We start from the raw sequence: 27,687 nt of genomic DNA, 5'->3' as shown, positions 1-27,687 counted from the left end.
GAGGCTTAGAATTAGGAGGCTGAGAGAATAAGTTCTCACTGGATCGCTCATTAGACTTTTCGGCGTCGACATATAGTAAAACGATGTCACTGTAGAAGTGGGACCTGCAACGCTCGCCGTCATCAGGGGGTTCCCATAATTTTGTATCCAACGTCACTATCCCAGACAAAAGTGGTGTGTTGTCTTGTTGAGACAAACCCTTCCCTGAAGAAAACCAGCCCAATGATCGACTGATCGCTGCAGATCACGCTTTTGGATCACCATGATTAGCTAATGTCACTTGTGAACCTCCGGCTAGCTATACATATCCCCTGTAGCGGCCACTAGAGGGGAAATTAGGCATTGCATGGTGACTAGATCATCTCTGGTGGGCCAGCTCTACAAGAGCAGGAAATGCTTTTTCTAAGTGTCTCTCATCTCTGGCTCACAGATGAGGGTCCCGAGTAGGCGGTCACCCTGTATGATGTTTATATGGACAGTGGTCGTCATCATGGGACAACCCCTTTAAGTGTTATACGGGAGGGAAGCGCAAGAGGTTTTGGTCGGTGGTGCCAGTAGGCCATTTGGAGTGTGGAAGGAGTACTAGGATCAATCATTAAAAGTCTAATATATATATGGGCCACTGTAAGTTTTTCATCAATATATAAGACGACCTTCTGTGATCTTCTCTGTCCTCAGATCCCTGTCCTTGGTAATGGCACAATCCCATATCTAGAGTTTCTGGCACAATTCCACCGAGCTGGCACCAGTGGGGCCCAGGTGAAGAGGAGGTAGGTGATCCGCAATTTCTCTTCTTTGCTGGATACACATGTTCAGTAGTCGCTAGGACAGCGCGTTGTAGCAAAAACAAACTTCATATATCACAGCGCCCTTTGTTACATGCTGGCAATTATCCAAACGTCTCCATTGAATCTGTATAAATGTTTCTGGTTTACCACCTGCAGTGCATGAAATCGTCCGCAGGTGGTAACACAAGGGCACGACCGAACAGAAAACATAGCAACGGGGTTGGGTCTGTGTTTGCAGGAAGCAATTGTCGACACTTGGAGCTGTCCATGGTAGGACTAAAGCCAAGTACGATCATGCAGCAAGCCCTAAATACAACTTATAGGCACAGGATAGACGACCAGGTCTTATGTGGGTTCTTGTGTTGTAAAATCAGGGGCACGGAGAAGTGTTAAAGCAAAATGTGATCCCCTCATATCAGTGATTCATGTCAACACAGCCCTTCATCCCGGAACAAGCGCCCCCTGTTTGCCCTACCTGTCCCTAAAGATATTGCAGGTTGATACTTATTGGGGTTGGGGCTTACATGGGCATGTTCACCTCCCCACGAGCCCCATAGCAGCTGCTGGGGTTGTCCCTATAGCACATAGTTCTTTGCGTAAAACAAGACATCTGTCTTATGTAGCCCTGATGGCACAATCTGCAGCGGGCACTGCTGGTGCAATAGTGGGGCAACACGGCCATTGTTTTAAGTTGTCCGGGCAGCAATATTGCAAGGCTTGGCAGTGTCAAAAATAGGGAAATGATGGTTTATCTGGACGGGATACCCCTGGGTTGGGGTGACGTGGGTCAGTGGTGCGGTCAGGTATGTTATATGGGTGTTTTATGCATCACTGATGGTTATTGGCAGTCGTCTGATATAAGTTGTAATTGTTTTCCTTTTTTTTTTTTTCTAGGTGGAGCTGTTCTCAAGCAAATCAAGTAATGACTCTCAATGAGCTGGAAACCCGACTGAAACAAATGGTAAAATATTACAGATCTATTATAACACTCCTATAGCAACAATAATAATAAAAAAGAGGTGTAATAAAAAAAATTGCTGAGGTCCTGGTGACCGGAAAACCCACTTAATATTAAAGGGGTTGTCCCAGATTCCACAATTTTCACCTATCCACAGGAGAGGTGATAATTGGCGGATCGCCGGGAAGCTCATCGATCGTGAGAACAGGGTTGACAAACCCCCGTTTCACTTCACTGCACCCCCCGCAGTGAGGATGAGCTTGAATAGAGCGGCGGTCGAGCATGCACCACCCGCTTCATTTATTGTCCACGGCGCTGTAACCGTCTGTATTTCTGCGATTCCCTAAGACTTTGAATAGAGGGGTCAGCACGCACGCTCGACCACCGCTCCACTCTATGTCCTCCTCACTGCGGTCGAGCAGTGAGAGGAACAGGGGGTTTGGGACCCCATTCATGCTATCGGTGGGGTCCCCAGCGATCAGACAGTTATCACCATCCTGTGAATGGGTGATAATTGTCAATCCAGGGAACCCAGTCCCTATTGGCAATGGAGACAAAAGTCACACAAGTCATCACTTGGAGTTATGGATGCCTATTGGCACAGTTAAAGGGTTATTCCCATCCTATAAAGTGATGGCATATTGCTAAGATATTCTATCCCTTTCTGATCGGTGTGGGACGGATATTGGGACCCCATCGATCCTGAGAATGAAGGGTACCCACTGATCAGAAAGTGATGGCATATCCTAGCAATGTGCCATCACCTCATTAGATGGGAATTACCCTTTAAGTCATAGGTTTCTGAGAGTCCCATTCTTTTCAATGAAGAGTTGAAAACCAGATTAGTGACCCCCAATCTGACTTTTACAACTTTTTCAAGGGATGAAGACACCCAAGTGATCTGCAAATTGTAAATTGAACAGCTAAAGTATGGCACAGTTGAAGGTATCACAAGAAACCACTACGAGTAATCTAAAATTGGGTGGAATACACTCTAAAAAACGATGCAACTTTTTAAAAAAAAATGTGGAACTACGTGCAGAGCAGAAAATTTAAAATTCTGCACTACATTTTTTTTTACCACTAGGTGGTGCAATGTACTACAAATGTCTAAATGACAGTTCTCTGTGCTAACCATGTGGTCAGGCTTGGTATTACAAGTAAAAGGTTTTGTCTCATCAGGGCAACCCCTGTCCATGTTCCCCATTATGGCATATGGACATCATAGCGGGGGTCCTCTCTATGACCCAGAGCAGAGAGCCCCTACTACCGATTTGGACTGGCATGCACAACGCCAGGTGACGTTGTAAAATGTCCATAAAACAGTTCAGGTCTTGAGGCTTTGATTTACCTATATTTTATCTACTGTCATTTACACTGTCACATATCTGATTTAATTTCATAGAAAATATTGTCATGAGGATGGGTAGCGGGTGTGAATTTGCACCTTACAGGGGTGGCAGGGAGAGGAGACATCTGGCTGAGTCTTCTGCTGCACGTGTAGCGTTATCTCACTGAGAGGTAACGCTTTAAGTGTCTTCGAGCTGAGGCGACGGACCGTCTGATTAATTCATATCAGGCGACGAGCCGTTAATGCTCCTGTGACGCCATACGGCACTATGTGAGAGATTACGGATCACCAGATCACTATACAATGCCGTGTTGTAGTATGATAGCAGATGGAAGTGGCGGGGGCGGGGCAACTATCTTATATGGTATAATAAGGGTGGGTATTGTTGCCGGTCTACCTGTCAGTCGCCATTTATACGTTGTTGTTTTTTATCAGAACATTATAAGGTGTCCGTACACTACAAATATGTTCCAATACTGGTAGTAGTAGTTCCTTATATATGTGAATGATTCTTATTCATTGAAAATGAGAATTCATGCAGCTTTCTTGTGTGTTTTGTGTTTCTATTGCTCACCATTTTGAATATCTCCGTTTGCTGTTAGTGAATGAAAATCGTTTCCATCAAACTTTTGATATGTCATAGTGACATGTCAGAAGTTTTGACCAGTGAGAGTCCGGGTGCCAAGACAACGACCGAAACGCTAAAACGAACGGGCAGAAGCGACCGGTAATCCTAGTAAGCCTGAAGATGGGCTCATATAGAAAGGCTTTGAGCGTGTCTTAAAAGGTAACTAAACTTTTGACATGTCAGGAGATTTCATCGGTGGGGGTCCGAGCATTGAGACTCCCACCAATAGATTAACCAAAGCGGCAGAAGCGCTCGGGTGAGCCTTGTGCTACTTGGATTCTGATTGGCTTTCCTCGGACCGGTGTGCAGGCTCAATATAAACCGCTCGCTCAGCTTTCCAAGGTAAGCCGTTCAGAAGTGAATAGGCTCAGCGCTCACGGAGAGCTTCTGCCGCTTCGTATTAGAGATCGGTGGGGGTCTCAGTGCTCGGGCCCCCACCGACCAAAACTTCTGACATGTCACTATGTCATGTTTAAAAGTTTTTTAAAAGTCTAGTTACACTTTAGCCTGATGATTCGCACTTTAGACTTTCTATGGGAGTCCGTCTTCAGGCGTACAAGGATTGCCGATCGCGGGATGTACTGGCATAATGAACAAGGTCTTCGTGTTTAAACGCTATGTGAACAGAGCCTAACCCTCAGCGATGGGGAGCCGCGTTCGGCCAAACATTTGCAGTATTACATGGCGGCCATTGAAATTAATATAATACTGTACATGGACGGAGTCGGGTCCAACAGAGCGAGAGCTACTCTATGCATCATAGAGGATAGTCCCAAACGTGGAACCCCCGATATGATGTCCATACACTGTAATAGGACAGATGAGACCAGCAATGTGGCCCCACGCTGGATCTGTGTGTTACAGGGGTAGATGAGAAGAGAGGCCGCCTTTACTCTTATGTGTGCGCTATTAGTACAATATTTGGCCTTGTTCAGACAAACGTAGAATACGTCCGTGTGACGGCCGTTAAAACAACAGCCGTCACACGGACGCATGTATTTCAGTGGGGCCGTTCACACGGACGTTGTTTCAACGGACCGTGTGAAGGGTCCGATGAAAAATAGAACACGTCCTATTTTCTTCCGTTTTGACGGATCCCTCCATAGACTCAAGTCTGCGGGGATCTGTGAAAACGGGACCCGCACGGGGACAACTCCCCACATTCATCTGAATAAGGCCTTAGACATACAATTCTCACATACTCATACCTTGCAATGCGATCTGGTGCCCTCAGGTTTTCAGGTTAGTGCCGGTTTGCTGGTGATAATTAAAAACGAGGTTAATTAGACACCTTGTTATACCTGCCTGGTCTTATTACGTACAGATCTTGAGATTTAACTAATAATTCTTATGTCTAGTGCGGTTTCCTTATAATGATATAACAGACCTGTGGTGTTGTGTGTGTTTTTTTGTTGTTTTTGTAACCAATAAATGATATGATATAAGTTCATTGAAATAATCTCAGTTAATAGGATTATCATTATGAATTATCATTAATGGAGTGCAGTACGCTGTCAGGCCTGATAGATGGCGCTATTGCTTTTTTTTGGTTATTTGGGATTTGTAATGATGATTTTCTTATTTCTCTTAATCATCTTGTATAAATTTTCATCATTGGAACATTAATGAACGTCCCCTTTCCACCATGAGACCGGACGCCTGACGTATGTTTGTCCTCCCCGTCCAGTGGCCTTTGGGTCTTTGCTGTTTCTTTGGTTTGTAAACATTTCTGTGCCTGTGGAGTAGGGGACATGGTCAGAAGTTTGGCGTCGCGTGTGATTTTTCTCTTCCATAGAGAAACATTGAGGTTGTGTAATGATTCCATAACCAAAAGTCGCTGTGGAGTCCTAGCCTGACGTGTAGGTTCACCTTTTTAGTTATTGTAAGCTTATATATTAGGGAATTCCATAACCGCAATTCCCTAATGTGGTTCTATCATGTTTACTGTACTAGGGTACAGGCTGTTGTATGGCGCCTGTGGTGTAGGTTGTTGTATGGCGCCTATGGGGCAGGTTGTAGTATGGGGCAGGTTGTAGTATGGCGCCTATGGGGCAGGTTGTAGTATGGCGCCTATGGGGCAGGTTGTTGTATGGCGCCTGTGGTGTAGGTTGTTGTATGGCGCCTGTCGTGTAGGCTGTTGTATGGCGCCTGTCGTGTAGGCTGTTGTATGGCGCCTGTGGTGTAGGCTGTTGTATGGCGCCTGTGGTGTAGGCTGTTGTATGGCGCCTGTGGTGTAGGTTGTTGTATGGCGCCTGTGGTGTAGGTTGTTGTATGGCGCCTGTGGTGTAGGTTGTTGTATGGCGCCTGTGGTGTAGGTTGTTGTATGGCGCCTGTGGTGTAGGTTGTTGTATGGCGCCTGTGGTGTAGGTTGTTGTATGGCGCCTGTGGTGTAGGTTGTTGTATGGCGCCTGTGGTGTAGGCTGTTGTATGGCGCCTGTGGTGTAGGTTGTTGTATGGCGCCTGTGGTGTAGGTTGTTGTATGGCGCCTATGGGGCAGGTTGTAGTATGGCACCTATGGGGCAGGTTGTAGTATGGCGCCTATGGGGCAGGTTGTAGTATGGCGCCTATGGTGCAGGTTGTAGTATGGCGCCTATGGTGCAGGTTGTTGTATGGCGCCTATGGTAGAGGTTGTTGTATAATAGTACCTTCAGGTGACATTTGCCCAGTTCATTCTCCCAGAGGTGTAGCTTGAAGCCCCTGGTTCCAACCGTGTTCCAGGGCCACATCACCCACCACATCAAATTTATATTATAGCTGTCCTGTTATGTGGCAAAGGGGATTTGGGGTAATAGACCTCGGTGTGACTGCAACCCCTGGCATCCCCTATATCAGTCTTCTCGAACATGCGGCTCTCCAGCTGTTGTGAAACTACAACTCCCAGCATTCCCTGGAAGCCAGTCTGTCAGAGCATGCTGGGATTTGTAGTTCACAACAGCTGGAGAGCCACACACCGGAGACCACTACCCTATAGCTATGCCACTGCCTCCTTCCCTTGTTTGCTAGTAATTGCCAATGAGACCTACCTGAGCTGCCACCACCTCCATCAGGGGACTCCACGGTAGCTCCGGGTCTGTCTCTATGGCACATACCCTCTGAGGGGGCAAATATTAAGGTGATTCATTTATTAGAGTTCAAATAATGTTTCGTCTGTTTCTTTCTGCATCCAAAACAGGATCATTTCTTATGGACGTTCCCCCCCGTCTCCACTACAGACTCCCTGCTCTTTTAGTGCCCGTGGAAGTTTAAAGCATGAAAATATAAAAAAATTACATGGGGTTCATAATTACCAACTCTTCCATGATTTATTACCATTCTGCCTCTTGATGGCGCTGTTGAGTATTGCCATGTCCCGGGCTGTATCTCTCGCACATTGTTTTTTCCTCTTGCGTTTGTCAGAGGGATGATAAAAAGACAACTTCTTATGGTACGTTAGTTAATCCCTTCACTGCCAGTGGATCCGGAGAAGCGCCGAACATTTTAGCTTGTTTGTAATAAAAGTCTTTTCTAAATTATTGACTTTAATCACGTCTCCGCAAAATGATACAGACATTATAAATAAAGCGCTATTGGGGGGAGGGAAGACGCGGAGCATGATAAACGGGGTCACCCAAGTGCTGCGAGTGTATGAAGAACGGCTGGGGCGTCCTGTCTACAATTCCTATATTATACAGCAATTCTAATCATTAACCCTGCAGATGCCTGTTTGCTGTTTTCCTGTTTGGTGTAAAAAATGTGAAGCTCTATCCCTGTGGCCCTAAAACCGTCTGAAAATATCATGTTGTTGTATGCAGGAGGGGGAGTACATCGGGAAGCAGGGCCCCCATTAAAAAAACCACAAAATGACCCCCCGCTCATGGTGCTGGCTCACATCACAATACCCTCTCGTCCTGTGAGAGGAGAATTTAGCACTTTTTTCACCTCCATACTTTCTCATTAGATCCTTTAGGCAAGCGGGGGCTTCTAGGCACATTCATGTGACCCATTGGTAGTAGGAAATGGGCCTCTCTTTTCATTATAGTATTGCAGCCACAGGGGTGACCTGAGTATACAGGACTGTATAAAAGTTCGGTGGAGGAGAAACCATGCCATGCAGCGTCCATAAAACAGTGCCATGCAGCGTCCATAAAACAGTGCCATGCAGCGTCCATAAAACAGTGCCATGCAGCGTCCATAAAACAGTGCCATGCAGCGTCCATAAAACAGTGCCATGCAGCTTCCATAAAACAGTGCCATGCAGCGTCCATAAAACAGTGCCATGCAGCTTCCGTATAAGGGTATGTTCACACGGCCAAATTTCAAACGTATACGAGGCGTATTTTGCCTCGTTTTACGTCTGAAAATAGGGCTGCAATACGTCGGCAAACATCTGCCCATTCATTTGAATGGGTTTGCCGACGTACTGTGCAGACGACCTGTTATTTACGCGTCGTCGTTTGACAGCTGTCAAATGACGACGCGTAAAAATACAGCCTCGTCAAAAGAAGTGCAGGACACTTCTTTGGACGTTTTTGGAGCTGTTTTCTCATAGACTCCAATGAAAACAGCTCCAAAAACGGACGTAGAAAACGGCGTGAAAACGCAGCGAAAAATGCGAGTTGGTAAAAAAACGTCTGAAAAGCAGGGTCTGTTTTCCCTTGAAAACAGCTCTGGATTTTCAGACGTTTTTGTTGACTACGCGTGAACATACCCTTACAGCACCATGCGGCGTTCGTATAACAGCACCATGCGGCGTTCGTATAACCGCACCATGCGGCGTTCGTATAACAGCACCATGCGGCGTTCGTATAACAGCACCATGCGGCGTTCGTATAACAGCACCATGCGGCGTTCGTATAACAGCACCATGCGGCGTTCGTATAACAGCACCATGCGGCGTTCGTATAACAGCACCATGCGGCGTTCGTATAACAGCACCATGCGGCGCTCGTATAACAGCACCATGCGGCGTTCGTATAACAGCACCATGCGGCGTTCGTATAACAGCACCATGCGGCGTTCGTATAACAGCACCATGCGGCGTTCGTATAACAGCACCATGCGGCGTCCGTATAACAGCACCATGCGGCGTCCGTATAACAGCACCATGCGGCGTCCGTATAACAGCACCATGCGGCGTCCGTATAACAGCACCATGCGGCGTTCGTATAACAGCACCATGCGGCGTTCGTATAACAGCACCATGCGGCGTTCGTATAACAGCACCATGCGGCGTTCGTATAGCAGCACCATGCGGCGTTCGTATAGCCGCACCATGCGGCTTCCGTATAGCCGCACCATGCGGCTTCCGTATAGCCGCACCATGCGGCTTCCGTATAGCCGCACCATGCGGCTTCCGTATAACCGCACCATGCGGCGTTCGTATAACAGCACCATGCGGCGTTCGTATAACAGCACCATGCGGCGTTCGTATAACAGCACCATGCGGCGTTCGTATAACAGCACCATGCGGCGTTCGTATAACAGCACCATGCGGCGTTCGTATAACAGCACCATGCGGCGTTCGTATAGCCGCACCATGCGGCTTCCGTATAGCCGCACCATGCGGCTTCCGTATAGCCGCACCATGCGGCGTTCGTATAACCGCACCATGCGGCGTTCGTATAACAGCACCTTTCGGCGTTCGTATAACAGCACCATGCGGCGTTCGTATAACAGCACCATGCGGCGTTCGTATAACAGCACCATGCGGCGTTCGTATAACAGCACCATGCGGCGTTCGTATAACCGCACCATGCGCCGTCCGTATATCCGCACCATGCGCCGTCCGTATAACCGTACCATGCGGCGTTCGTACAACAGCACCAGGCGGCGTTCGTACAACAGCACCAGGCAGCGTCCGTATAACAATACCGTGCAGCATCCCTCTCACCGCGCCAGGTGGCGTCTATATAACCGTACCATGCAGTGTTAGGGTAAGTTCACATGTAGCATAAATACTGCAGATGTATTTTTTTTTCCGGAAAATCGGCAGCATAATACAGTAGCAGCAAAGTGGATGAGATGAAACAAATCTCCTCCCCACGCTGCGTAATTGCTGAGCGGAAAATCCGCTCAGAAATTGGACCGCTGCATGTAAACTGTATTTGCGTAACCCCTGCTTATTTGTTGCGGGATTTCCCCATTGAATGCAAGAAGAGGTAATACCCGCAAAAAATAGAAGATGTTGCATTTTTTTTGCGTACGAAAAGCGGCGATTTCACTGCAAAAAACTAAACTCAGAAAAAAAAAAATCTTTTACATACCCAGAAGTCTTTGTTTCTTCATCCAGGCCGGCCTCCTGGGATGACGTTTCATGGCATGTGACCGCTTTAACCAATCACAGGCTGCAGAAGTCACATGGGATGAAATGTCATCCCTGGAGGCCGGGCTTGAGGACGGTAGATGGACGCGTCGCCATTGCTAGGTAAGTATGAAACTTTGGTGCGTTTTTTTTCGGCTGGAATTCTCTGTGTCGCCAGGGGCGGATACGCTGTGTCCTTTCATGCAGCGTATCCGTCCTGTGTGAACATAGCCTTAGTGTAATAGTACCAGGCTGTAGACCTTACAGTTGTACCAGGCAGTGATAAAATACATTAAATACATTAATAAGTGTCCTGATTTTGTTCATTTTCTCATCACATGCTCGATCATCATGGTCTGCAAGGAGGGATCCCAGGACTGATCTAGCCCGGAGAGCTGCCCTGTGAATCGACGGGGTTCTCTTCTCCTTCTCTGTCCTACATACAGTAACCGGGGTTGTGAGCGCCTCACCCCACATGATACATTGGTTTTATTTGCCGTTGATCATCTTGACCCAGTAGGACTTTTTACCTCCAGCTCTGTTGCATTATGTCTTACGATTATTGATCTAGTTTTTTGACTATTTCTTTTTGAACACTGGTTTTGTTTCTCTGATGAACCTGACAATATTCAGGCGAAACGCGTTGGAACTCAGTTTATTATGTTTACCATGTCAATCGGAGCCACCTCTCCAGATATACTCATTTCTCTTTCATCATTCACAACCTCCATCTGGTGGTTGTGGTATGTTTTTGTATATCTTTTTGCTGGGTATAATTTTTATTTTATTCTTCATTTGTGCCTACCCATTGTTTTGCACAGTTTGAAGTTTTTGCACATATTTGCTTTTTCTATTTGTGCATTTGCCTCTCTAGGACCCACTGCACCTGATATCCACTATAAAGAATTGTCAAGGCCATCAATAGGGTATCTAGGGTTAGGTTGGAGGTTGGAGCCGTCCCTTGAGTAGGGGCATTACTCCGACTAGGAAGGGTATACCCCTTTAATGGGTATAACACCACATTTCCCCTGCAATTTGGACATGCCGGCAACTTCCGCCTATTCCCCTTGAAGCTTATTAATCTATATAGAATCTTAAAATATCAACTTTTGAAGGCAATTCCTATGGGTGCCCCCTAGTGGCTGCCTCCACTGTATGCAGGTCACTTGCCGTTATGTCCTTACAGTCATCCGTAAGCCAATATATTACACATATCCCCTAAAACGGCAGATTACAACCATCATCTGCTAATATGGAAAGCAGAATAAAAGCCAACGTAGCACGGCGCTGCCGAGAGTAACCCTCCATGTGCCAACAGGTCTGCGCCCCAGGCTGGACCCGACCGGGGGAATGCCATCTCATCCTTTAAACACATGAATTTTTATGTAAATGCAAGTCAACTAGCCATACTGGACACTACAGTTAATTAAAAACAGAAGACGAACAAAGTAATAAACTCCATTTGTTTTTCTAGGCAGGCTGCCAGGGCCTGGAAGGCTTCCAAAGCTACCAGCTGGTAAATAGGATATATGCACAGCAGGGCACCAATACTCTGTAGAGTGTAAACAGATGGAATCAATAGAGAAAGACAAGTTAGACTGCGCTACTGCCGGAACGCACAACCTCACCGTCTCGATACTTCTCCTGTTCCAGTTCATTTAGTAGCGAATGTCTCTTGATATCTGCTCATCTGTGTCTTTTTTTTAATTTTTTTATCTTCTTCGTCTTTCTTCTACAATGACAATTTCGACAATCAAAAGAAAAAGAAAATAACAATCGCTCATAAAACGATACATATTGCCGACCCGGGCCCTGCAGGGGCCTCATATTTGGCCCGCGCCCACATGTAGGGGGTTGGCCTGTCACTGACCTATCTGCTGGTGATGATGGTTTTGTGTGACCGCTTCACCCGTACAGACTCCGGTGGGAGATGTCGATAAAAAAAAGCCCCTCGGGGGATCGGTTTTCCGTTTTGATTGCCTGCTTCATATCGTTATGTAAATAGTCTAAGTGCGAAGGAGTGCCGAGAGGCCTTAATGGAGCCATAAACTGGGAGAAATGTGGTCGATTTTCAATGTCAGTCAAAGGACAAGGAATTTGTTTAGTGGTTAATAGAGCAGAGGGTTCAACTTCGACACCGAGAGATTTTGGAGGGATTTTATCCAAATTTGTATCGGGACCGTTTTAAACCAAGCTGTGAGGTGGGCCTTACTGGTGAGATACCCCACAGTTCTTGATAAGGCGCGATAGGTCTTCCAACTTCAGTAGGATAGTCCCGCTGTCCGAGGACACGATGGTTCTGTATCGGAAGAGGCGCTCAAAACCGGCTTCATCCGGGAAGACATTTTCCTTGTAGCATCTTTCTTGGGGAAGGAGCGTAGGAAGGAGCGTAGGAAGGTAAGTGTTGTGTTCACTGGCTGTTCCTATGGGCATTGTGGCTGGTATTGCGGGACTATGATTAGCACTAGGGCACTGTGACTAATTCTGGGGCATCGTAGCTAGCGATGTGGTTGGCATTGTCATGTGGGCACGCACTATCCACGTCACATCTACATTCTCCTCTTTAGCATGGATTTCGACCATTGGTAAAGCCCAGGGCATCAGCAGGGTTTGACTGGTGAGGCCCCAGAAGATAGAGGTTTTAACCACTTCGGTAACCTGCAGAAAATAGCTAAAGGATAACCTTCTAATATACTCACAGGAATCGGACCGGCAGCGGATATGACCAGGACAGAGTGATGTTTGGTTTATTGTTGGGTAACATCAGATGGACGCGTCACTTAATGCGTTACTATGGACAAAAACGAAAACCGTCATTGTTTCTAAATGGGGTGGGGGGGGGGTGTAGTGTCACAAAATGGAGTAAATTTTTAGCCCATGGTCCAGATCTTGTTTGGAGCAGCGGCTACAGCCTCTTTTTCTATGCCCTAAATATGAGGGCAAAATGAACTGATGGAGGGAGGGATTTCTCCTGCCTAATGTTTGCCATACACTTTAGATTAGGATCAGCCATTCATATGAACGATCTGACCGTTGATATGCCAGACGCGACAAATCAGGGACATGGTTTAAAAAAAATGTTGGAATAAAAATAGAACCGCTCTGCAGAACTGTAATTGGCCGATCATGCCATACAATCAAATTATCAGCCGATTGGTTGGGCGATCGATCGTTTTGATCATTTTTTCAGCAGACACCGGTCGATTGTGGGCCATCGTGATGGTTTGCATAAAATTTTAAAGTGTTGATTTCAAAATGGTTGAAATTGGCTATTTCGGACGAATTTTAGCTTATATATGGCCAGCTTAAAAAGGGTTGTCGAGTTAAGGTGTATGTAAAGAAGTTTTCTTATTAGGCAATTCTGAATTAATAGAGGAGGGGGCCTCTGTTTAGGATCCTCATCTCTTGGCCAGAGTGGAGAGTGGTTACAAAGAGCGTCTCTCGCTCCGCAAGACCTGTCCTGCATTAAATACATAATTCACCTTTGATCAGAATGGACCCTATGTAATGCTTAATTTCCCCTGTGGTGGCGCTGCAGGGAATTTGAACACTTAAGGCCAGCTTTCGCTAAAGATTACAGCTGATCGCTGGGGTTTCCAGCAGGAGGACACTGTGTGATCAGATTATTGTCGAGGGACCCTTCTAATATGTAGGGATTGTCCAAAGTGGAAAAGCCCACTCCATTATCTAAAGCCAAGAGCCATGTCCCTTAAAACCACTAACTTCATGTAAAGAAATTGTCCAGACTAAGCATTGTGACAATATGTTCCTTGGTTTCACTATTTTATGATATAAAAGAATATCGTGAATGGTAAAAAATACCGAACACTCCAGTGAAAAAAAAATGAAAGGGCGCTTTCTGACTTTGATCAATAACTACAGTAATACTGCCCCCTATGGACTATATTTTTTTATACCACACTGGAGTTACTGTGTAGTGTTTGTAGACATTTGAGGTTTGTTATTACAAACTGTTGCGTGATATTATTTTTCTCATGATGAACTTTCCTCTGATGTTTGACTTTCTTTTACCCACAGATCTCTAAGAATCTGAAGAACATTGTAAGGTCCTGCCGACTCTTTGATTACAATCAAAACGGACAAATTCAGAAGCATGAACTGCGACGTGTCCTGGAAAATTACTGCTTCAAGATGAAAACCGTTGAGTACGAGAAGTAAGTGTTTCTTCATATATCAGTATTTGTATGGAATTTGCGCCAATTATCTGGTTCTAGTGATATTAATGTTAGGAGTTTCCGACAATCGCTCTGTTATGTCATGTTTTAAAGGAACCTAGCCGAAAAAAAAACTTCAGTGTACATTAAAAATGTGAAATCAGTTGTTTTTTTTATAGCTTCTATGCTGGGATATGATCATGTGAAGTTACAGGCCCAAAGCCTGAGGCTGCACTACTGAGACATTCTGATAGAAAGTCGACCTAATGCATCAATATTTTCTTCTTGACTTCTGTTCATACACCGTTTGTGAACTACGTTCCACGTCTATGGTTAGAAAACTCCCAGCACATCTATAGGGCCCTTTTCCCTAGCATATGCCAAAAGGGTGTCCTTTCAGCATGTGTCGGGCCAGTATGTGTCGGCATGCCTTTTTTTTTTTTTTTTTGTTTGTTTATTTGCTATATAGAAAAGCGTAGTAGACTATGCAATTCTATACAGAGGAATACAGTTGCCTATACAGAGGCATAGGCGTCAGACTTCCGTCGGAGGTATACGTTTGGACATCCTTATATACCTCCAGTGGAAGGTGAACAAAGCCTAAAGTGTGTATATGTGAGAACATTCATGTGTTTAGTGATTCTCCTTCTTAATGCGGGGTGAAGTGCTGGTGGCACTACCCACACTTCATCTGCATAATAGCGTACTGATCCAGCATGGTCACCTCTGAGCTCTGCCAATCTGGCATCCGGCAGAAAGAGCCTCTGATCAGCACGTAGGATTAGTGGTCAGGGTCTTGTCATCTGCTTACGGGTGGGTTATCTGCGGGTGCATGGAGTCAGGCCTGTCGGGGGGCATAGTGCCGGCCCGGCGGGATGACGTAAGTCACACTTGCCAACGCTCACGGAATTTTCGGGGGGGGGGGGGGGGGACTCCTGGAATAGAGGGAGATCTCCTGGACGAGCCATCAAATCCCCCCCGGGCGCCCCACACATTCACCTCTTCCCATTCCTGTTTTCCCTCCACTCCCGGGTGCCACCGCAGACAATGTCAGGAGGTTGTCTGCAGCAGTTCCCAGGAGCGGAGGGAAGTGCGGGAAGGGGTGAGCAGCCGAACGTCCGGTCTGAGGTCTGTGACGCGGTAGTTTGGGGTCCGGTCTGTATATAGAGGATTTTTTGCCTGGGGTCTGTATATGGGGGTGGTTTGGTGTCTGTATAATGGGCTGGACTGAGTTCTATATCTTTATTTAGGGGTCTGGTGTATGGTCTGTATTAATTTTGTGGTGTCCTAAAAGGTATCATATAAAGTAATGTTATGGGCGTGTCCTATATAGATGGGCAGGGCATAAGGGGAAAATTTTCCTTGGAATCTCCCTGTCGTCTCTTCTTAAAAGTTGGCAAGTATGAAGCACCGCAGGTTGGTGTCAGGCATATTCGTGCGTGGTGTGTGGGTAATGTAGATAGGGGCACCGGTGTGCAGAGGAACAGCGCTGGCTTCACCATGATGAGGAACGGCGCCGGCGCATGGCACTATTCCTACATGACGCTGATACCAGCTACGGGGCTGACATTTTATTTCCCTATACATTTAATAGACCCTGCAGATCATTCGCAGGAATTCAGGGGGTCGTGTGTAATTGCTGCCAGCGAATGATTGGACACGACAGACGGGAGCGTTCAATAAACTATAATATCAACATTTGTGAACCTGTTTATCTCTCATCAGCGGCACAGACCTAGTCAGAGGCCACAGTAATCACTGCAGGGATCATTATGATTGGAAATCGTATCCGGCCACAGACACGATGATGATCGCTACTGATCCGACCGTTAATGATCGCTATATTTATGGGGCTGATAAAATATTTTCATACCGATTTTTAAAACACATTTCCTACCATGAGAACAAGTGGAAGCGTGAATTTTTTGGGCCAGTAAGCCGGACAACAACCAGCACACGGGCAGTGGTGCAGCTATGGGGGGGGTGCAGAGTTAGCAGTTACGCCCAGGCCACTCTGCTACATAAGAAGACACTAGTATGAATGGCACATGGTAGGTGGGGGGCCGTGTTACAGATTTTGCATGGGAGCCCGGTTGCATCAAGTCACGTCTCTGCGCATTGGGGATGTGATGGCGACCATATTGGTTGTCACCCACCAGGGAAAAATGCCAAATTCTTGACAGAAGACAAGACATTTTTATTTTTTATTATTTGAGTGGGATATGATCTCAAAAAGGGGTTTACCCATCAGATATATTAATGGCACTTTCATTGGCGAGGGTTCAACTGCTGGCAGTCATGGGGGCAACGTGACTGACGTTTATCTGGTAATGTGACTGGGATGTACTTTGTATGTGGTACTGTTAGAGAGGGGTTTAGTGCTGCAATGGGGTATTGGCCATGCTGGGGATATTTAACGCCGCATGGTAGTATTTATTTGGCGCTGCTATGAAGGTCACATGGGCGCTGCACAGTTATATTCGTTTGCTGGTTGGGCCCCGCCCTCACCGTGGATTGGCTGGTGAGGCCCGAGTATAAAAAGTTTTGAGAAGTATAGGGACACCCCCTCCCCCACATTACCTCCCATATGTTCTAACCGTACGGACACCCCTACCCACCATATTTACCTTGTCATAGTTTGCAAAAAAAAATAATTCCCCATTTGTTTGAAACTGCTCTTGTATAGTGAAACTCTCTTCTCTTATAGACGCCATTAATAATCCCCCCCCCCCCCCCCCGCCCTAAGTGGAAATAAAAACACCGGCCGCTCTCATGTTCAGTCAAGGCGTTGAGATATTTCACAGATCATCACGTATATGAATGCCGGGGGTTTATATTACGTGCCGATTCTACATTCAACCCGAGACAAGTAGTTCCTGCCAGATGACGCGGTCGTTCTACTTCAGGCGGACATTATTAGGACTGATCCTCCTCATTGTGACAGCGTGGAAGACTTTACATCAATGCTGCGCCCCGGCCCCCAAATAAAACGACACCGGTTAATTCAATTGAAGGAAGAATAACCACGTCACGGAGCTCCCCTGTTCCCCGGCCAAAATCCCACCGGCATTCTGAAATTAGGAAGGCAATAACCCAGCGCGGTGTTTTATTTCACACTAAACCCAGCGTATTTCACCGCAATCTGAAAACAGCTTAAATCCTTAAATTGAATTTGTCTCCATTCCAGAATCACATAAGCAGTAAATTATAAAACGCCTGCACGGTTTTCAATTAAACTGCAAAGACACAAAGCAAAGGGTTTGAAAAGAGACGGTGAGTGCGGTGGGTGGGTGATGGGGGTAGTGGGGGGGGGGTGACGATTCATTGCTCCGCAGCCGTCCTCCCTTGAGCGGTGCTGCCACGTTACAAGCCGGTGCGCTCGACTTACAGCACGAATAAAGAGAGGAGTGAAAAGTACCAGCGCCGTAACTTTTCATGTCCGTAATAAAGAAACGCCCGCATGTAGGGCCATAAAAAAATAGAATGTATGGAAATATGGGGAGCAAAGAAAAATGGAAAATTAGAGGAAGTCTTTGGTGAATAACGTCTGCTTAAAGGAAGGAACAGAGTCTTTACATAAGGGAATCTTTATGGTTAATTTCCTTATGTAGGGCCAGATTATAGTGGGCACACAGGGCATGTGCTCCGGGGGCTCCACCAACTTGAGGATATGGGCCAGCGCTGCATTCATTTCTATGGGACTTCTGGTACCTCTGTCTCCGACCGCTCCATAGAAATGAATGGAGCGCTGGTCGAGCATGCGCACCATTCTCATGGAGCTCTTCGGGGGACTTTTGATCCCCCGTTCTCCTCATAGGTGGTGGTTCCAGCAGTCGGACCCCCAGCGATCACACGTGTATCCTGTGGCTATGGGATACATGTGTTTGAGGGGAAAACCCCTTTAATCCACTAGCAGTCACTATTTATATGGGTAGTGTATACATTGCTCTACTGTGGGACCCCCACTTCTCAGGAAAGTGGGGTTCCCCAATGGTTATTCAGGGAACCTATCTAGCCACGAGGAGGTGGTGAGGTGGCCAGACATGCGAGTGGCTCTGTTTTTGGAGTCGCTGGCTTGGCTGTCTACATAACTCCCATAGACTATAGTGGACAGGGCCATGTGCATTCCCAGCTACCTCTGCGATAGCGGGTCAGGTGGGGTCAAGATCCAAGAGGTGGGATGGAGTAAAAAAATAGTCAAGAGCAGGGTATTCTCCAGACTCCAGGGACATATCTAAGTGTAGGGCATGTGCCCCCGATGCTGGGTGCCAACAAGCCACTTTGACTTGGTTCAGGTATTTAGATACAAGGCTAGAGCAGTGAACTGAATCTTTGCTCCAGGTAATGGAAAGCCTAACTACGAACCTGGATTCTCCATTACTGCCCTCCAGGTAACCTTGGGTGCCCTTAACAGCAGCCTATACGCTGCGAATGGAGGGAGCACAGGGGGTGTTGTAGTGTCCATCCGTACAGCGGTTGTCCCAACAGTTGTTGCAACAAATCCCCGCTTGTTTGTGACGACTGAGGTTGTTATGAAGCTCTAGACAGGTTCATGTTGTTCACTGGGAAGGGGACAACTTGGGGGTGAGGTCCATAATAACCAAAGATCCGGCCTCTATGGTACTGTTGTCCTTGTGTGTATGACTGATAAAGTTCAGGGATCTGACCGGCTGGACTCTACATCACTTGGGAAATTCTCAATTTCAATGAACATGCTAATTACTAATATTTATAAAGTTCAATGGCTATTCATCTCTCTCCAGATTTTGGAACCGATACTGTATCGGTAAGAAGCACGCCCTGGACTACAAGGAGCTGCTGAGAAATCTTGGTATTAACGTAGAACAACAGAACAAAACCGGGCAGGAGAGCGTTGCACAAGGTGAGGATGAGTATGGCGGTGATGAAGCTTCTACTTTCCAACCATATGTGACTTGATGAAAGGCGTCAATTGTCTAAACTTAAAGTAGTTCCCCGCTTCGGGAATCCCTACATGTTAGTCGGGTCCTTTGACAAAAAGCAGATTAGAAAGTTTTCCCCGGCTGAGACCTCCAGCGATCAGTTGTAATCTGTAGGAAAACCTGGTATTAAAGGGGTTGTCCACCTTCTCACAACTCATGACCTATCCACCGGATAGGTAATCAGTATATCATCGGTGCAGGTCCGACAACTGGACCCTGCAACGTTAAACCATTCCGGTGGCCTACAGGCACCAGATGTTATGGCACATAATGCTACGCACGGAGCCCGTACATAGCATACATAGCATAGTGGCCGTTCTGCAGAACTGCATGTCCGCTCCTATTCTCTTGAATAGGAGCAGAGCTGCAGCTCGGCCGCTATTCCGTGGTTCTGGCATGTACGTCCGGTGCACAGAAACCAACTGATCAGTGCGGGGTCCGGGTGTCTGGTGGATAGGTCATCAGTTGTCACAAGGTAGAAAACCCCTTTAAGTGTTCAATTTCCCTGCAGCGCCACCGTAGTGCCCAATTCATATCAATGGATTGTCTGTAATACAGGACCAGGTCCTCCAGATGCTCTTTGTAACCGCTCTCCACTCTGGCCAAGAGATAAGGTTCCTGAACAGAGGGCGTCCCTCTATTAACTCAGAATTCCCTAACAGGGTGTTTGAAAATGGGTTGATGAGTTGATAGTGTAACACTACCATTGGCACTTGGTCCAAACTGCCCATTAAAGGGGAACTTTCTCTAGGACCGGCTCGTTTTAGATGTATGATGTCCTATCAGAACTGCCCAAGAAGATAGAATTTCACACACTAAACAGTTTCTCACTCCGGACGTTGGACATTGATTTGCTTGTTGGCTGGTGGCGTCAACTCTCAATGGGCCTTTACAACGATTAAGCAGATCCAAATCCAATCGCAAAGGATGTTACCCTTGTGTCCTGACTTATTTTGAAACAAGAAGGCTCCTAGATGTAAAGTTTTAGGGTACTTCTTTGTGATCCCTGAGAGTACAATAGTTCTCACCTATTCAACTTTGAGAGGCGGTTGCTACAGCCGATTGCCTTTAAAAGGGTATTCCCAACTCAGACATTTATGGCATATCCCAAAGATAAATTAAGGCATCTATCTCTAGAACGTGGACCCCTGACCCCCATCCCACCTTCTGTCGCAGTCGCTGGGCTCCAGCCACTGAGTTATGAGGTGGACGGGTTTTCCAGAAACTGCCGAGCGCGTTTTGCTACGCTTTTTCCGGAACTCCCATAGAAGTGTTTCTGTAGCTCCCAAGTTCCGGAAACATCGTATCTCGCTGTGCTATGCTGTTTCCGTAACTTCCATTCACTTTGTCAGTCAGTGGCCATAACCCACCCTCAGAAGGTAAGACAGGGGGTCAGGGGGTCCCTATCTAGAGAACGGTGTGGGTCACAGAGGTGGATGCAAGTCTATGGCAACTGTATGTACTTTTTTTTTTACGGTTCTGTTTTGTGTCGGGTGTCAATACAATCATCCAACTGGTGCACCAGTATATTCATGGCCGGCTTCAGTCAAGATGGCGGCCCAGAAATATGTTCACCCTCTCCCAATGATGATGTGTTACTGTATGTGGAGCGCCTTACAATTAGCATTCACCTATATGAACCTCTGGGGTCATAAGAATTAAACATTTCACTTTGGCTGAATATCTAAAATGTAACACAATCTGCGGTTTACTTTTTTGTACCCCTTTCATTGGTTTCAAGGGATCAACTTTCCCCATGATAAAGTGAGTGCTCCGAAATCTATTTCACATGTATTTATTGTCTTTCTTCGTTTCTAGTTGGTTCATTTCCTGTTGTATTCGTAGTCTGTTTTTTGTATCTTTTTGTATTATCGTATTTACTATTGTTCTTTTTGTTTTATTTGCTTTTTTTGGTTGATTGTTAAAGTGTATCCTCTACTAGGGGACATTTCTAACGCTTAGGCGAAATTCACACGAACGTGTGCGTTTTGCGCGCGCAAAAACGCAGAGGTTTTTGCGCGTTGCAGTTCCGTGTGTCATCAGTATGTGCTGCGTGATTTTCACGTATGTGCCATCCTTATGACACGCGGTTTTGAGGTTTAGAAAAAGAAATGAAGGAGGTGGTTTTATTTTTCCCTTCATTTCTTGATCTACTGTTGCGCAAATCACGCGCAGCACACGGAATTGCGTCCGTGTGCTGCGCGTGATTTTCACGCACCCATTGACTTCAATGGGTGTGTGATGCGCGAAAAACGGCCAAGTATAGGACATGTCGTGAGTTTTACACAGCGGACAAACGCTGCGTGAAAATCACGGACTCTGAACGGCCCCATTCACGAACATAAGTCTGTGCGACGCGCGTGATTTTCACGGGCGTAATACACGTATGTGTGAATAAGGCCTTACTGTGTACAGATTTTGTATTGACTTCAATGGAAGCTGTTTAACCTCTTCCTGCCCCATGACGTGCATTTCCTGCAAATTCCTGCCTCTAGTGATGGATACACTTTAATATGTTGACTAGTTGGCACTTTTGTTATATTTGCTTGAGATGTCTTGTAATGACTTGCATGAAGGTTTTTGTGCTTTTTGCTAAAAGTTTTTTCTTGGAATGTGGACCATAAATAAGAATTCTTTACTAATGTACAAAATATTTTTCAAACAGCATTAAACTGGGAGGCAACCAAGCTAGATCGGGAGAAGCAAAAAAGGTGGCAATCACCTTCTTTACCTAATGGGTTCAACACTGAGGATTATACATTGGAGGACCTTGAAGGGGTATTCAGGAAGAAGGTAATTTAATAGAATTTATATCATGATCAAGGTCACTCAGCAGACACCAGGGATGATAATAATAAACCACTATACACTAGATATATTATAAATGACCCACTAGACACCAGGGCTATTATGAATGACCCACTAGACACCAGGGCTATTATGAATGACCCACTAGACACCAGGGACATTATGAATGACCCACTAGACACCAGGGACATTATGAATGACCCACTAGACACCAGGAATAGATATGAATGACCCACTAGACACCAGGAATAGATATGAATGACCCACTAGACACCAGAAATATTATGAATGACCCACTAGACACCAGGAATAGATATGAATGACCCACTAGACACCAGGGATATTATGAATGACCCACTAGACACCAGGGATATTATGAATAATCCACTAGACACCAGGGACATTATGAATAACCCACTAGACACCAGGAATAGATATGAATGACTCACTAGACACCAGGGATATTATGAATAACCCACTAGACACCAGGGACATTATGAATGACCCACTAGACACCAGGAATAGATATGAATGACCCACTAGACACCAGGAATAGATATGAATGACCCACTAGACACCAGAAATATTATGAATGACCCACTAGACACCAGGAATAGATATGAATGACCCACTAGACACCAGGGATATTATGAATGACCCACTAGACACCAGGGATATTATGAATAATCCACTAGACACCAGGGACATTATGAATAACCCACTAGACACCAGGAATAGATATGAATGACTCACCAGACACCAGGGATATTATGAATAACCCACTAGACACCAGGGACATTATGAATAACCCACTAGACACCAGGAATAGATATGAATGACCCACTAGACACCAGGGATATTATGAATAACCCACTAGACACCGGGGATGATATTAATAACCCACTAGACACCGGGGATGATATTAATAACCCCCTAGACACCGGGGATGATATTAATAACCCCCTAGACACCGGGGATGATATTAATAACCCCCTAGACACCGGGGATGATATTAATAACCCCCTAGACACCGGGGATGATATTAATAACCCCCTAGACACCGGGGATGATATTAATAACCACCTAGACACCGGGGATGATATTAATAACCCCCTAGACACCGGGGATGATATTAATAACCCCCTAGACACCGGGGATGATATTAATAACCCCCTAGACACCGGGGATGATATTAATAACCCCCTAGACACCGGGGATGATATTAATAACCCCCTAGACACCGGGGATGATATTAATAACCCCCTAGACACCGGGGATATTATTAATAACCCCCTAGACACCGGGGATATTATTAATAACCCCCTAGACACCAGGGATATTATTAATAACCCACTAGACACCAGGGATATTATTAATAACCCACTAGACTCCAGGGATATTATTAATAACCCACTAGCCACCAGGGATATTATTAATAACCCACTAGCCACCAGGGATATTATTAATAACCCACTAGCCACCAGGGATATTATTAATAACCCACTAGCCACCAGGGATATTATTAATAACCCACTAGCCACCAGGGATATTATTAATAACCCACTAGCCACCAGGGATATTATTAATAACCCACTAGCCACCAGGGATATTATTAATAACCCACTAGCCACCAGGGATATTATTAATAACCCACTAGCCACCAGGGATATTATTAATAACCCACTAGCCACCAGGGATATTTGTATTAACCCACTAGACACCAGTAATAGTTTTGTTAAATGCTCATACACATAAGAAATATCGTTATTGACCCACTAGAGACCAGATATGATATTTTTAACCCCCTAGACATCAGTATTGTTCTCCGTATCATCAACCAGGAAGAACAAAACTGTACTCACTTATACAAGGTATCTTAGCCTGTCCTAATGTGAGTAACTATGGCCTCTTTCTGTGGTATGAAGTAATTTTTTTCCAATTTTCAGTGTTTTTTTTTTTTTTTTTTTAAGGAAGAACAAAACTGCCCTTACCTCACATGACATATTAGTTTTGCTGTATAGTTTTCAAACTTTTATAGGGGAAAAGTGAAGCAGTTCCCCATAGCAACCAATTAGGATGCAGCATCCATTTTTCTTTTATAGGATCTCTGAAAAGTGAAAACTGGAATCTGATTTATTACTATGGACAACTGCTCCACTATTTCCTTGCATACATTTCGATAAATATCCGCCCAGTTTACTTCTCATACCCCTCTGATAGTGAGGGAAGTACCAACGGGGCAAGGGGAACCCCAACAAGTGTAAGATTGATAGACGATGCGATCCAAAAATGACAACTACAAGATAACCTGGTATCACAGACCTTTTCTGGTAAAAAAAAAAAAAAAACACCAAAAATACAAAGGCCTCATGCACACGACCGTGTTCGGTCCGTGATATACGGTCCGCATGTCGGCCGCATGTCCCGGACCGAACACAGTGCAGGGAGTCGGGCTCCTAGCATCACACTTATCTATGACGATAGGGGTCACTGCCTGTCCGCGGAACTACTGTCCCGTACTGTAATCATGTTTTAGTGTGTGACAGTAGTTACGTGGATAGGCAGTGACACCTAGCGTCATAGATAAGTATGATGCTAGGAGCCCGGCTCCCTGTACTTTGTACGGTCCGGGACAAGCGGCCGACATGCGGACCGTATATCACGGACCGAACACGGTCGTGTGCATCAGGCCAAAGACAAAAGTTGAGTCATCTCTTGTGAAAAGACGACAAACATTACAAGTCACTGACAGATTGTGGAACAATATGGTTCGTATCATGCAGAACAATAACCGCTTTCAGTGTTGCTATGGTGCCCGTCAATAGTACACAAAGCAGCTACGGAGATAGAAAGACATCTATTATGCGTCTGTCCGTTTAAGAAAAACATACACACACACACACACACACACACACACACACACACACACACACACACACACACACACACACACACACACACACACACACACACACACACACACACACATATATATATATATATATATATATATATATATATATATCTATCTCTATATCTGCATTTGGATGCTTTGCTGAAGTGTGAAGAGGACAGATCATAGGAAGCAAATGTGTGTCCAATTAAAGGCAAGTTAATTTCCAATCCAAAACCATCTGTCGTTGCTCAAGTAAACAGCCGACAGAGAAAAAAATCCCCGTGTCTGTGCGGCTGTAAGGCAAGTTTACAATTACATGACGGGCAGATGCTGCTAAACTGGGATTTCATTTTTCATTGTGTCGGTTTTCTTTCTACCGGTTACATTATTTTTTTTTTTTATTGAACCAATATCTAGAAAACGAGTGAAAAAATCCTGATTTAGGATTCAGCACAGGCTCTGAGGGCCCCGAGGGCTCATGCACATAGCGATACTACGGTGCCTATATAGCCTGCCACCGGCCCATATTCTACCTCCGCATGCCCTCGATTTTATACAGAGACACATGCCGGGTTTCTTTTTTTTTTTTTATAGATTCCATTAGAATTTGCAGTATAAAAACCATGACATGCTTCATCACATGGCCTATTACAGGGGTACCCCCCCCCCTCCCCCAAGAAGCATTGGTTGTCCTGGAGAATGTGGTGCCTCATGGGGACTCCGCAGGTCTCTCCTGACGTTGGATCATTTCTTGTACGGTCTTCTAATGCTTTTTGTTCTCTGACTGGGAGGAGCCTAATAGAAGTCTGTGTAGCATTGAGAGGCAGTCCAATGTACAGCACTGTGATGACTACATGTACTCAAATTGTAGTCACCCAGGCGGAAGAATAGTGATTGCTAGGCAACCTGAACTTAGATACCCTACAAAATACACTAAGAGGGGGGATACAAGTAGTAAAATAAACCTGGATTATTTAAAAGTATGTGTGAAGGTCAGAGACGTAAACGCCTGGAGATAGGGCATGTCGCTTCTTTTTCCCATGGGATGGTTTTTCCGCTCCCGGGAAAAAACGCCTCCGCCTCCCATTGAAATCAATGGGAGGCATTTTTGGACATTTTTTGGCGCGGTTTCTGCGTCAAAAAAACTCCTTGTGAACTGGCCCTTAAAGGGGTTTTCCAGCCGCATAGTTTTTTAGTTGTTTTTTTATTTTTTAATATAAACTTATTATGGGCTGGGTTCTGTTCACATCTGCGTTGTTTCCCGTTATTCTTTTCCATCGTAGGAAAAGAGAAAACGGAAAAACTTTTCCATCAAAGTACCTATTGATTTCAATAAGTTTTCTTTTCGACTCAGTTGTGCTCCGTTCCGTCAAGTTTTCGTCTTTTTGACGGAAACAATAGCGTGGTCTGCTGCAGTATTTTTTCCATCCAAAATGACAGTAACTTGACGGAAAGGAGCTTTCCGTTCTTTATTCCATTGTAATAAACGGATAACGGATACAAACAGAATATCCTCTGTTTGTTTCCGTTAAGCAATCTATTTAACAGATGTTTTTCCTTGAACGTTTACCCTCCGTTTGTTTCAGCCGAGCATCTGTCTCTGCATCCGTTTTCATTAAATTTGACGGATCCATTAAAAACAGAAGGGCCAACGCTGGTGTGAACAGAGCCCTCAAAAAACAAATCCCGCACCGACGGTTCCCAGGTCCCCCGCCACTCTTTAGTTCTCCACTGCAGTGATGACATGACGCCTCAACACTTGACCGCACGGCAAACAAAAAACGGCTGTAAAATACGAAGCTATTCAAGGGAAAACGGCTTCTGATTTTCTGCCGTTTTTTAATTTATTTATTTTTATGCGTTTTTTATGCCCGTTTTTGGAGCTGTTATTCTATTGACCCAATGAAAAAATGCTCCAAAACCGGCTCAAGAAGTGACATGCACTTCTTTTTGACGGGGGCGTTTTTTTACACGCCGTTTTTAAAAAACGGCCGTGGAAATTATGCCTTGTTGGAACATCGTTTTTCCCAATGAAATCAATGGGCAGATGTTTGGAGGCGTTCAGCCCCCTGTATTTTCAGCCTTTTTCATGGCGTTTACAGCCTGAAAAACAGCTGAAAATAGTGGCGTGTGAACATACCCTTAGTTAGTACCTCCCCTTTTTTTTTTTTTTTTTTTTTTTTTTTTTTTAATTTTCCGAAAAATATTTCGTAGACCTTTTTATTGAAACTGAATTCAAACCTACTTATTTGCCCCATGTTTTGCTTAGTCAGTCCCAGAATAAAAGATTATTACCATAAATATTTTAATTAGCATAAAGTGACAGATGAAAAATGAGTGTAAATATATCTCGAGGCTACATTTCCATATTTAAACACTGTCCATATATAGACGCCATATGTAATCGTCCGTGCGTCTTCTGTCAGATCTACATATTCGCTTAAAAATAATGAGTAATTCGTCTTACAGAGGTAGGTGCGGATTGATAATACTTTTTGGGGTAGCGCAAAAAAAAAAATCTAAAAGAAATAAAAAGGACCAAAATGTAGCTCAATTTTCTATCTTTGAAATATGACAAACCTCTCAGCGTGTGTTTCGAAGTACGTTATCAGATGTGAATATTTTTTTTCAAAGATATTCGCTTTACCTAAAAAAAAAAAAATAATATATGAGAGACTTGAGTCGTTTTTTAAGCACAGCAGGTAGTATTTATAGACGGCAGTAATGCACAGATTGGCCCAATATTTTTGTATCTCACTTTTCAGAACCCATAATTATACCAAAGGAATAAAACTTGTCACTTGAGTCTAATTAGTCTCGTACAGTCATCTTTTAGGCAACG

The 27,687-nt window shown here is 45.1% G+C and overlaps 1 protein-coding gene across 4 annotated transcripts in view; it reads left to right on the top strand.

The window, feature by feature from the left end:
* Positions 1 to 27,687, top strand: part of EFCAB6 (EF-hand calcium binding domain 6) — an 87,942-nt gene that overhangs the window by 5,537 nt on the left and 54,718 nt on the right. For all 4 annotated transcript variants that reach the window (XM_075855992.1, XM_075855991.1, XM_075855990.1 and 1 more), the window contains exons 4-8: positions 679 to 770; positions 1,683 to 1,749; positions 14,044 to 14,180; positions 18,944 to 19,062; positions 21,807 to 21,934. In XM_075855992.1, the coding sequence (XP_075712107.1) occupies positions 679 to 770; positions 1,683 to 1,749; positions 14,044 to 14,180; positions 18,944 to 19,062; positions 21,807 to 21,934 (543 nt within the window). The remainder of the gene's footprint in view (positions 1 to 678; positions 771 to 1,682; positions 1,750 to 14,043; positions 14,181 to 18,943; positions 19,063 to 21,806; positions 21,935 to 27,687) is intronic.

The sequence above is a fragment of the Rhinoderma darwinii genome, chromosome 3 (genome assembly GCF_050947455.1).
Source record: "Rhinoderma darwinii isolate aRhiDar2 chromosome 3, aRhiDar2.hap1, whole genome shotgun sequence".
In the NCBI taxonomy this organism is placed as follows: domain Eukaryota; kingdom Metazoa; phylum Chordata; class Amphibia; order Anura; family Rhinodermatidae; genus Rhinoderma; species Rhinoderma darwinii.
Note: the sequence above shows the minus strand (reverse complement) of the source record. Positions and strands in the feature narration are given on the sequence as shown.